This window comes from Heterodontus francisci, chromosome 8 (assembly GCF_036365525.1).
Source record: "Heterodontus francisci isolate sHetFra1 chromosome 8, sHetFra1.hap1, whole genome shotgun sequence".
NCBI classification, from domain to species: domain Eukaryota; kingdom Metazoa; phylum Chordata; class Chondrichthyes; order Heterodontiformes; family Heterodontidae; genus Heterodontus; species Heterodontus francisci.
The window spans coordinates 29298099-29310966 of record NC_090378.1 but is presented as its reverse complement, the minus strand read 5'-3'; the positions used below and the strand labels follow the sequence as shown (position 1 = coordinate 29310966).

Genomic DNA, 12868 nt, shown 5'->3' with positions numbered 1-12868 from the left:
TACAAGTACATCCGTTTTTAAATGTGGAGACCAAAACTGTACGCAGTACTCCAGATGTGGTCTCACCAAAACCCTGTACAACTGTAGCAACTATTTCTCCTAGTCGTTCTCCCCATTTCAAGCTGGCACTCTCCCTCCTCCCCACCACAGAACACCAGTCTCATCTTCTGCCTCTTCCCTCTCCTTTATCATCCATTTTGATCCATTCATCAGCATCCGTTTCATCTATCCTTCATTGCCATTTCCACAGTATTGCTTTCCATTCTCCTTCCCATTCATTGCTATCCACTGCTTCTTCGTCAGGTTCTGAACGTGTTACAAACTGATTTTGGCCAATGCTGTAAATGGAAATTCCTATCCCCACGAGAAGCTAGAGTAATTTTGCGCTAAGTCTCATTAGAAGCCATGCCGATTTTTGTTGGCAAACACAGACATGCAGACCATCAGCTAAACACAGGCATCTGGCATACAAATTACTTGGAAGACTGATTAAAAATTACACTGCAAAGTGTTGATTCTCATACATATTTGGAGGTAAAAGGAAAAATTACAAAAAAGATAGAAAAATTTTAAAAAGGTACTGCAAATGCAGTGTCTGAAAGAGAAAAATATTAATCCTATCTCAAATGATTGCATTTACAATATTTACTGCTTTGGTATCTTTGTGATCTTTTAAAACCCACCCCAAAATGGCATCTGATACACTACATACTACATTTGAGAGTCAGCTATACAAAAGATAGTGACATAAAACTGCTTCCAAAAATATAGTGACATAGTTGCATTAACTTCCATTGGAAGCGTAAACTTGATTGGAAAGCAGTTCTGTTGCTGAGAGCTTCAACACTTTTAAACATTTAAAATAAAAAATAAAGCATTAAAAGGATTAAACAGTCATGAATTTGGGAGGTCAGCTTTTTTTTTTAATCTGTTTTTGTTCCAACATTTCTCTTGGTACCAAAGTAATACCCTCGCCAACAGTGGTCACGGGGAATAATTCCTCTGGTTACTATGCAGAGGTCCGAAAATGCAAACACTGCCTTTCACACGGTACGTGTGGCTGCTAAAAAAAAGTAAATGAAGAATCCTAACCACGAATGGATTCACCAAGTTCCTACACAAAACCATCCTTACGGGTGCTGATAGTTTCCTAAATCATCTGCCGCCTGACGGTAAAAGAAATCACTATTAGCATCAATTATAATCGATTTGAAGAGTTTTCAGGTAAAATACACTATTCGTTTAGAAAGTTAAAGGATCAGAAGCCCTGAGGAGAGTTCACCCTCACTCCCTCCCAATGCCGTCCACTATTACCACTGATTCCATCGACCTCCCACTCTGCATTGTACAGGAGGGCGGCAAGTGTAAAGTGGAGCCGGTTTTCCACTTGTCCTCACTTACCTGTCTCCAGGGCGCAGCGCCGGTTCCGAGCCATCCCGGATTGCGGGAGTGAGCAGCCAGCCCGCTAATTGCAGTGAAACACGCCGGCCGCCTCACCCTGAACCCGGCGCCTCCAACATTAACCCGTGACTCCGCTACTTGAATCCCACGGTCTCCCAGCGACTGCATTCTCTCTCACTGCTCCTCGCAGCGAGCTCCACACCAGCCAAATTAACGAGTCTCCATGGAAACGACTGGAACCAGCTTCTTTTTAGTTCATTGTTGCCCAGTCAGCACAAGGACTCTCAAACTCGGAACATTGCTCAGTATGAGTGCTGATCCCGCAGAAAAATACCTGGAGCCCTTCATTGTTAATGGCAATACATGGGAAGAGGCCACATTCTTAAACCAAGCTGAATTTCACTCCAAGTGAGGAAACCCCCCTTGGCAGGTTTCTGTTTGAGAATTAAATAAGGAATTCACAAGAAACTTTTTTACCCAGGGAGTAGTTGAAGCAAATAGCATAGATGCATTTAAGGGGAGACTAGATAGGCATATGAGAGTGAAGGCAATAGAGGGTCACCATGATAGATTTAGATGAGAGGAAAGATGGGAGGAGGCTCAAGTGGAGCATAAAGGCCAGCATGGACTGCTTGGGCCAAATGGCCTGTTTCTGTGCATAAATCCCATGCAATTCTATGTAAGGTGAATGAAATTAAGGAGACCGAGCAGGGTTGGATTTTAGCTTTCATATAAATAGGAATAAGCAGACTAGCTTATGTCAGAAAGATAGAGTTTCTTAAGTGTGTCTGGGATAGTTTTCTGCAACAATATGACCTAGAACCAACAAGGGAGCAAGTCATATTAGATTTAATATTGAGTGATGAGTCAGATTTATGTAAGGCCTAACCGTATATGAACATTTACTTAATAGTGATCATATTATAATTGAGTTCAATGAAATATTTGAAAGGGAGAAAAGAAAAACAACTAATTTTCTAGATTCAGGTAAGGCTGATTTCAATGTGATGAGATGGATAAAACTACTAACGTCTATAAGGATAGAATGACTGAACACTGAAAATTTTCTGCTGATCAGAGAGAGCCTGCATGGATTTGTAAGCAGTAGATCATGCTTGATGAACCTGATGGATTTTTTTGAAGAGGTGACTAAAGTAGTGGACTAGGGAATGTCTATGAATGTTATTTATATGGACTTCCAGAAGCTGTTTGATAAAGTCCCTAATAAGAGACAGCTAAAGTTGAAGTTCATGGAATTGAAGGCAAATTATTGCCCTGGTTAGGAAATTGGTTAAGTGGCACGAGAGAGTGAGTAGGAATAATGGACAGGTAGCCTAATTGGCAGGATGTGACCTGTGGCATCCCACAAGGATCTGTATCGGAACCCTAACTATTCACTTTCTTGCTTAATGATTTAGACGATGGGCTAGAAAGCCACATACCCAATTTTTCTGATGATACTGTAATGACCGGGTGAGGAAGGGGTCTCAGGCTCCCCTCTGGCTCCTTTCCTGGTTTGGTAGAATTTATCTTTTAAACAGGGTTTAACTTTTAAAACAAAGTGTTTTTAATTTCACTTCAGTGAGTCCTTGCTCACTGCTCTCTAATTGTAATTGTAAATGAACCAACCAAACAGGTTTTCTTAGGTTTAAACAAGAAAGAATTAAGTTGATAGGCCTTAACACTCTAACTCAGTTAAAGTTACTAAAAATACATGACGCAACCATGCTAGCATGCATATGCAATAAACAAATAGATACAGAGAGGGAGAAAGAATAAGGGGGAGGGGTTGGAGTAGTAAATGGATTTTAGTTACTGTCTTTAATTTTGCTGTACACTCCTTGATTGGAGTTGAAGTCTTGCAGTTCTCGTTGGGGCCCAGTGCACACTTTCAAACTTGTTTCTCTGATACCAGAAGGCTGAAGAGGTCCTCTGTCTTGAGCCTTAAGCTGCTTCTCTGAGTCCCTGGGACTTTGCTTGAGAGAGAGACAGAGAGAGGAGGGCCTTCCTTCTCTTTAGTTTTCAAATTGCAGACTGCCCAAACCTTTCCGTGAGGCACAATTCAAACAGTTCCCAGGTTGGCCAGGATAGTCATGTGACCAGCCCTCTATTTGAAACAGCATCGTCTGCGAGGGTTGTTGATTCTTCAAAGCTTACTAGACACACTTGGTGGGGGGAGAGGGGGTTGGGAGGTGGAGTGCTGTCTCTTACAAGGTCAGTAGCTCTCAATGTCCTTTGATCATCACTATTAACAAAACCCATCTGAATCAGGGAGCACTCCCATTGTCTCTCTATGCAGCTGTCTTTCAGAATGCAAATATGCAGCCATGTTTTAGCTGTTCCGCTCTGTGGTCCTTTTAAACAAGTTATGTTCAATGTCCAGTAAAAAGATCAAGTCGTGTTCCATATGACAAAATTAATATGTTTCCATTTGGCCGGTGTGATTTCCGTCACAATATAAATATAGTTAGCATTGTAGGCAGTATAGATGGAAGCCAAAAATTACAAAGGGTTATTAATAAATTAGGTGAATGGGAAAAACTGTGGCAAATGGATTTCAATGTAGTCAAGTGCAAGATCATCCACTTTGGACCGAAAAAGGTTGACTAGAAACAGTGGCAGTCCAAAGAGACTTGGAGTCCTGGTACATAGATCGTTAAAATGTCTTGAACAGGTACAAAAAATAGTCAAAAATTGAATAATGACCTTTATATCTACAGGACTAGAATACATAGGGTAGATGTTATACTGCAGCTGTACAAAGTTCTGGTTAGACAACACCTGTAGTATTGTGAAAAGTTCTGGTCACCACATTTTAGGAAGGATATATTGGCCTTGGAGGGAGTGCAGTGTAGATTTAACAGAATGATACCTGGATTGCAAGGTTTAAATTCTGAGGAGAGATCACAGAAGCGCGGAATGTATTCCCTGCCATTTAGAAGGTTAAGGATGATTTATTCGATGTTTCCAAAATATTAAGTGGAGCTCAAAGGAAGAAACTATTTCTGATGACTAAGGAGTCTAGGACAAGGTCTAAAAATTAGAGGCAGACCTTTCAGGAGTGACGTTAGGAAACACTTCTACACACAACGGGTGGTAGAACTTTGGAACTCTCTTCCGCGAATGCCAATTGATACTAGGTCAATTGTTAATTTTAATTCTGATTTTGATAAATTTTGTTATCCACTGGTTTTAAGGGAAATGGGGCAAAGGCGGGTATCCAATGATGTTGGATCACAGATCAACCATGATATCATTGAATGGCGGAATAGGCTTGAGCGGCTAAATGGTCTATTCCTGTTCCTATGTCCTTTCACTTTGTATTCCAGAATCAAGTTAGCCCAGGTAGTCTTCTCTGTCTGATTGCTATAGTTATCCTAGAAGCAGACCTACCAGGAGATGAACATGTTTTGGTAGTATTAATCTTGATCCCAGTGTTTGGGTCACAACAACAAAATACTGTCTGTAATTTGGCACTAATTGGCATTAAATTGGCCATCTCAGATACCTCACGATAGTGGGTGGGTAAAGAGAAAACCAGTGGTGCAAGAGGAGATGGTTTTCTGATGTTATAATAGTGGTACATTCATGGGTAAAGTAGAATAAGTTTCGCTGTGCATCTGGCTGTGTTATACTAATTTGAGAACACTTGATGGTGACAGTGGAGGTCAAAAGTAAAGAAAGTGTTCTATTCCAGCTCTGTCATCATTCACCTGACCACTTGGGGCACAGGTTAGAGATAGATGAATATCGCAAAGGCATTCATAAATATAAATATTTGAGTCACTTAACATTACAGACTTTACAGATACCTTTGATACATGTTCATTCTGTTCTCAGATGCCACTACATTTCAGATATATTTGTAGTGCCAGAGGCTGCTGCGTCTTGCACCACCTAAAGATGATGTTCCTCAATTTTTGGCTGCAGTTCTTGCCCACCATATTTATCTTTGATTACCCAATGACCAGAAGAAGGTCAGAGGACTTGCTGGTGGGTCTGCTTCTGGGCCTAGCAGAATCCATTGTTCACGGGTCCAGGATTCATAACAACACTTGGGAGGGTCTGTTTGAATGTACAAGTATCAGTTTTTTAGTAACTCGTAAGGGTATGACCATGTAGTGCCCATCATTTTGCTAGAAAACTTCTGTGACTCATAATGTCATGCTAGGCTCCCACCTGCCAAGAATGGGGCACATTAAATTTGTCATGAACATTGATTTTAAACTGTTGTTGGAGCGAGGAAATGACTTGTTAAACAGATCAGCTGTGGCTGGAAAAGACATTTGCATATTAACAGACAGTGCTTGGAAGGGCAAAGGACCATTCCCTCACGCATTCATCCCACAATGGACCTTGCTCACCAGGTATTGTGTGTGAGGAACATTCCAGAGACTGCTAGGGTGATACAATCCAGGACTGGTTAGACCAGCTGGCCACATGACTAACTGGCTGTCCCAGAGTCTTTTGAACTAGCCACAGAGAGTTTGAACTCAGAAAGACTTTTTGCTTCTGGACTGAGAAGATCTCTCCTGTTTGCTCCCATCTCTTTCTCGCAAGCCTTTGAATCCACTGAAGACACATGAACCCCAAGAGAGAAAACTCTCCTACAGCGAACAAGATTTAAGAAGAATACTGGGCCCGAAGGAAAAGCAAAATCTACCTACAATCAAGGACTCTACAGTGAGCTCGAAGATCCGTCACAAAAACCCGCTTCAGAGATTGCCTCAAACTTTTTCACTATATTTCTTCCACTCTGTTCTGTCTGTATGTGCATGTGTGTATTGTGTATACATGCTAGCTTGGGCGTGTTGTGTATCCTTTTTTTTATTCATTCATGGGATGTGGGCGTCGCTGACTAGGCCAACATTTATTGCCCATCCCTAACTGCCCTTGAGAAGGTGGTGGTGAGCTGCCTTCTTGAACCGCTGCAGTTCATGTGAGGTAGGTATACCCAGTGCTGTTAGGAAGGGAGTTCCAGGATTTTGAAGGAACGGCGATATAGTTGCAAGTCAGGATGGTGTGTGACTTGGAGGGGAACATGCAGGTGGTGGTGTTCCCCTGCATTTGTTTGTGCCTTGTAGACGGTGGACAGGCCGTGGGGAGTCAGGAGATGAGTTACTTGCCGAAGGATTCCTAGCCTCTGACCTGCTCTTGTGGCCACGGTAGTTATATGGCTACTCCTGTTCAGTTTCTGGTCAATGGTGGCCCCTAGGATATTGATAGTGGGGGATTCAGCGATGGCAATGCCATTGAATGTCAAGGGGAGATGGTTAGATTCTCTCTTGTTAGAGATGGTCATTGCCTGGTATTTGTGTAGCGCGAATGTTACTTGCCACCTATCAGCCCAAGCCTGGATATTGTCCAGGTCTTGCTGCATTTCTACACAGACTGCTTCAGTAGCTGAGGAGTCGCGGATGGTGCTGAACATTGTGCAATCATTAACGAACATCCGCATTTCTGACCTTATGATTGAAGGAAGGTCATTGATGAAACAGCTGAAGATGGTTGGGCCTAGGACACTACCCTGAGGAGCTCCTGCAGTGATGTCCTGGAGCTGAGATGATTAACCTCCAACAACCACAATCATCTTCCTTTGAATTAGGTATGACTCCAGCCAGCGGAGAGTTTTCCCCTGATTCCCATTGACTACAGTTTTGCTAGGGCTCCTTGATGCCATACTCGGTCATAGTGCCTTGATGTCAAGGGCAGTCACTCTCACCTTACCTCTTGAGTTCAGCTCTTTTGTCCATGTTTGAACCAAGGCTGTAATGAGGTCAGGAGCTGATTGGCCCTGGCGGAACCTAAATTGAGCGTCACTGAGCAAGTTATTGCTAAGCAAGTGCTGCTTGATGGCACTGTTGATGACACCTTCCATCACTTTACTGATGATTGAGCATAGACTGATGGGGCGGTAATTGGCCGGGTTGGACTTGTCCTGCTTTTTGTGTACAGGACATACCTGGGCAATTTTCCACATTGCTGGGTAGATGCCAGTGTTGTAGCTGTACTGGAACAGCTTGGCCAGGGGCGCAGCAATTCTGGAGCACAGGTCTTCAGTACTATTGCCGGAATATTGTCAGGGCCCATAGTCTTTGCAGTATCCAGTGCCTTCAGTCGCTTCTTGATATCACGCGGAGTGAATCGAAATGGCTGAAGTCTGGCATCTGTGATACTGGGGACTTCAGGAGAAGGCCGAGATGGATCATCGTAGGTGGTAACCGAATTAGAGTTGAAGTTTAATAAATTTCAACCTTTCTTCTTTAAACCTAAGAAAAACTGTTTGTGCTGGTTTCTTTGCCTTATAATCGGAAAGCAGTGAACAAGGATTCACCAAGGGGGAGCCAAAAACATGGTGTGTTTAAAATTAATCCCTATTACGGTAACACCAGGTGAAGGCTGAGAGGTAATGCTAGACACCTTTCTCACCTGGTTGGAACAGAAATTTAGGTGCTAGCATCTGCAATTTTACCCACAGACAAACAACAGAAATTGGAAGTGGGAAGCCAAATTGTACCCAAGCAAAAAAGAGCAAGATTTCAATCCATGTTTTCTTGTGGTTGTGTGTGATTGAATACTAACATGTCTGCAATTGAAGCTGGTAGCTCCCCAAGCCAGAGTGAAGTAACTTGGGATAAGTTAAAAACACTGTCTGTGGAGGAGTTGAGGAAAATGGCTGAACAGTGTGGGATCGCTGTATGTGGCAAGGTTAGGAAGTCTGAACTCCTAAGACTAGTGCCCAACCATTTTTCCCTTGAATCTGAAGAAGCAGAAACAGGGTTAGAAAAAGGCGCTGAGAGAGTATTGCTATCAAAGATACAATTGGAACAGAGGAAACTTGAATTTGAGGAAAGAGAGACAGAGAGAAAGAAAGAGCCTTCCAAAAGGAACGTGAAGACAAAGAGAGGGAGGAGAGAAAAAAAGAACCTTCCAGAAAGAATGTGAAGAAAGAGAGCTGAAGCGGCTTGAGTTAACTAGGGGGTGACAGAGTAACCGCAGTGAAAGCATGGCCAATATGGAGGACTGTAATTCAGGGCTGGGTACAAAACTGTTAAAACTATCTCAACTAATCCCAAAATTCAATGAGGAAGATGTAGAAGTATTTTTTGTGTCCTTTGAGAAACTGGCAAGGCAGCTAAAATGGCCAGCTGAGATCTGGCCTCTTTTATTACAAATTAGCTAACCAGAAAAGCCCATGAGGTTTATTCCCTGTTGCCAGATGAGAATTCATCAAATTATGAACTGACAGAAAATGTTATCCTCGGGGCATATGAATTAGTACCTGAAGCCAATTCTAAAAGTTTAGAACCCTCAAGAAGCAAACTAATCAAACTTATCTGGAGTTTGAAAGAAGTAAGCAGCTGGCTTTTGACCAGTAACTGAGGGCTCTTATAGTACAGCTCAGCTATGAGAATCTCAGAGAAGTAATTCTGTTAGAGGAATTTAAACACTCTCTCCCACTCTCCATAAAGACCCATGTAGAGGAGCAGTGGGCTCAGAGAGCCTAGCAAGTGGCCTTTCTAGCTGATGAGTTTGCTTTAATTTATGTTGGTGCCCCAGGGGAGAACCTTTCCTAGTCACCCCCACAAATCTGAAAAGGCCAAAGGGTACGAAATAGGAGCCCAAGCAGTCCTGGGAGAGAAAGGAAAGAAGGAGGCACAAGGTGCCCGCCTCTCGCCAAAAAGGAAGGTGCTGTGAGCAAGAGTGAGACCCAGAGACCTGTATGCTTCCATTGCAACCAAGCAGGGCATTTAAAAGCTGAATGCTGGAAACTAAAGGAAAACCTGTAGGGTTAATCAGGGTGCACCCGCTCAGTGAAGAAGCGAAACTGGTTGAAAGCACCACAGAACAAGCTGTGGCTTTAACTGCAGTAAGAGTGAGACCCAGGAAGCTTACAGCTGCAAGTGCAAGGAAATTTAATACGGTTCCTGAGGGTTATCAGAGTTTCGTGTCTGAAGGGAAAGTAACCCCATGCCCCTCGGGTGGGACAAGCAAGCCCATAGTAATTCTCAGGGATACAGGGGCCACTAAATCCCTTTTACTGGGAAAAGGCCTGACCTTTCCCCCAGAGAGTGCAGTGAACACCAGAATGATGGTATTGGAGGGCAGTGCTTGCCTGTACCTGTACACCGGGTGCACCTGGACTGCGACCTAGTTTTGGGACCGGTGACTGTAGGGATTGTCCCTAGTTTGCCTGTGGACGGGATTGACCTGTTCCGAGATAATGATCTGGCAGGGGTGAAGGTGGTAACCCCCACAAGAGTAAAAGAAAGACCGCAGGTGGTCAGAGAGACAGGGCCGTGGCAGGAGACGAACCCCTGCAGTTTCCCTGAATGTGTAATGGATCAGGCCATGATCAAACCAGCTCCCCCTGAGGAGACTGAATTAGCACTGCAGGCAGATGATCATGAGGTCTGTCTGTCTGAGACTTTCTTTGGAAAGTTAGGAGGCCTAGGGAATGAACCAAATGGATTTTCCCTAGCTGAGGCTCAGCGAGCTCACCCAGTATTGCGAGAATTAGCACAGGCTGCCCAGTCTGAAAGTGAAACAGTGGGAGTTCCTGATTGTTATTATTTAAAGAACAAGGTACTGATGAGGAAATGGAGTTCTCCTCACAGATCTGAGAGCAAGGAGTGGATGGTAGTTCACCAGTTAGTGGTGCTGCACAGGTACCGGAGAGAAATATTAAGAAGGGCACATGAGACTACAGTGGCTATACGAAAGACCAAAGCTTGCATAAGACAGCAGTTTGACAGGCCAAAACACCACAAAGATGTGGTGGAGTACTGCAAGAATGGCTACACATGTGCCAGATTGAGGAGAAACCCCAACCTACACACCTAAGTCCTGTATCGGTGTTTGGATGACCCTCCAGCAGAGGGCTGGTGAACTGTAAGGGACCCCCGCTGACAACAAAAGGGGAGAGGCGGGCAGAAGGTTAGAAAGGGAAGGGAAAAAAGTGAGCAAGAGGGCAGGTTAAAGGAAGTCTGGGAGGAATCCCAGATGAAAACCGCTACTGTCTGGCCAGCCAACCCCTAAAAATGTGAAAAGTTAGACCCCACATCCTCCTACGTAAATGCAGACACTAGAAGCGCCCTACCAGAGTTGCTAACCGCATTTACAGGAACCTGCAAAGACAAAGAAAGACCTCCAGGAGACAGCGAAACCATGAGGGTGGTGCCTCACCTAGTTGAAGTGCCACAGGGGAGTGCAGTAGAGTCTGCACAAATGTTTGCAGGCAGGGGTGTGCTCTGGGGCAAAGGGGAGATTAGCAAAGAATCCTCCCCACAGTCAGAACCAAAGAGAACCACCCATCCCCCAAAGTCAAAAGCCTTCGCATGACCCAGCAAAGCACTGAGTGTGAGTTCAGGATAGACCTGCCCATTACTGACTCTCCTGGGAAAAAAAATTCCAACTTAGGGCTAATTAAACCTAACCATCTCAAAGACCCTAGGCAGCCATGGAAATGGGCAAACTGAATAAAAACTTCCCCAAAAAAAACACGTTTACTGGGATGACAAAAAGTGGGGGAGAGGTTTTAGGAATTATGAATGAATGTGAATGAATGAGAGAGAGACAGACGCGTATTTTTCTCCTGTATCTTATATTTTCCCTCTTGACCCTATTAATAAAATGCTCTCTTTAAAAATAGCATTTCATTCTGCTGGGTGTGCAGGTGTCATGCTAGTCCCCCACCTGCCAAGAATGAGGCACATTAATTTTGTCATGAACATTGATTTTAAACTGTTGCTGGAGCGAGGAAATGACTTGTTAAACAGATCAACTGTGGCTGGAAAAGATATTTGCATATTGACAGACAGTGATTGGAAGGAGAAAGAACCATTCCCTCACACATTCAACCCACAATAGACCTTGATCTCCAGGTAGTGTGTGTAAGAGGAACATTCCAGAGACTGCTAGGGTGATACAATCCAGAACTGGTTAAACCAGCTGATCACATGACTAACTGGCTGTCTCAGAGTCTTTTGAACTAGCCACAGAGAGTTTGAACTCAGAAAGACTGTTTGCTTCTGGACTGAGAAGATCTCTCCTGTCTGCTCCCATCTCTTTCTTACAAGCCTCTGAATCCACTGAAGACAAATGAACCCCAAGAGAGAAAAGTCTCCTACAGCGAACAAGATTTAAGAAGATTACTGGGCCCCAATGAAAAGCAAGATCATCTACAATCAAGGATTCTACAGTGAGCTCGAAGATCCATAACAAAAACCCGCTTCAGAGATTGCCTCAAACTTTTCCACTTTATTTCTTCTGCTCTGTTCTGTCTCTGTCTGCATTTGTGTATTGCGTATGCATGCTAGCATGGGCGCGTTGTGTATCCGTAGGAATTAGCCGAATTAGAGTTTAAGTTTAAGTTCAATAAATTTCAACCTTTCTTCTTTAAACCTAAGAAAACCTGTTTGTGCTGGTTTCTTTGCCTTGTAATTGGAAAGCAGTGAACAAGGATTCACCAAGGGGGAACTAAAACACGGTGTGTTTAAAATTAAACCCTGTTATGGTAAGACCAGGTGAAGGCTGAGAAGGACCCCGAGACACCTTTCTCAACTGGCTGTAACAGGGAGGCATAACAGGAAACTGGTTGTTCAGTTGATCTAAACTTCATTGTTTTCATTTAACAGATTTATATTGACATGCTTTATTAGTTTGTACAGGCTATCCATTTTTATTCCTGGTGCACTCCTTAAAAGATCTGCTTGTAGTTGTCCCTATTCAGGTCTAAACAAAAGAGGACATCATCTTGAAGAACACATCAACAATTCACCTTAGAAGCAGTGAGCTTCATCTTTAACAAGAATTATTGTACATGTATGATAAAAGGTTAAGGGATGTAAATATTGTGGAAAACATTATATCATAAAAGGTTTCAGGAGTGAACAAAGGGAAAAATACATCAGGAAGAACAGTAGATGGCCTGAAAAGGGTAAAAGAATGGAACAAAGATTGAAAGGAAATGTAAAAAAACGGATTTATGGAAATAGTTAAACAAAGGAAGAGAGATAAATGTAAAATGCTGAAATGTTCCAAACTGTAAAAAATGAAACAAAGTTCTGTTCTTATTGAACGATTTAAATGAATAACAACATCGCTAAGCGACATCATAGACATGTATGCAATGACACTAGGTTATTTGAAAATCGATCTGCATGATGTCAAAGCAAGCTAAACACACCCTGGGGTTGTTTAAATCAATCATTTTGCACTGATTGATCCTCATATTCTGCTGCTCAAATCTGGGGAGACCAAACTCTATTGTAGCTCTCATCAGGGATTACTGACTCCCTTTAGACATTCATGCTATATTCAAAAAGGTCAAATCTAAAAGTTTGTTATGTGTTGAAGCTAATCACTTTCATGAAATGACACATCTTCCTTGGGGGATGGTGGACATGAGGGGAGGAAGGTGGCAATAAACTGCTTGGTGATGTGCAAGGTAATGGAAACTCAGAAG

General features: G+C 43.1%; 1 protein-coding gene across 2 annotated transcripts in view; it reads right to left on the bottom strand.

Annotated features, from left to right (window-relative positions):
• Window positions 1–1614, bottom strand: part of LOC137372722 (PALM2-AKAP2 fusion protein-like) — a 90008-nt gene extending 88394 nt beyond the window's left edge. Inside the window, exon 1 of one of the 2 annotated variants that reach the window (XM_068036871.1) lies at window positions 1402–1614. In XM_068036871.1, the coding sequence (XP_067892972.1) occupies window positions 1402–1569 (168 nt within the window). In that variant the 5' untranslated portion in view covers window positions 1570–1614. Of the gene's footprint in view, window positions 1–1092; window positions 1152–1401 lie in introns of those variants that run through there. The other variant, XM_068036873.1, reaches the window with a different exon arrangement.
• Between the last annotated feature and the right edge of the window lie 11254 nt (window positions 1615–12868).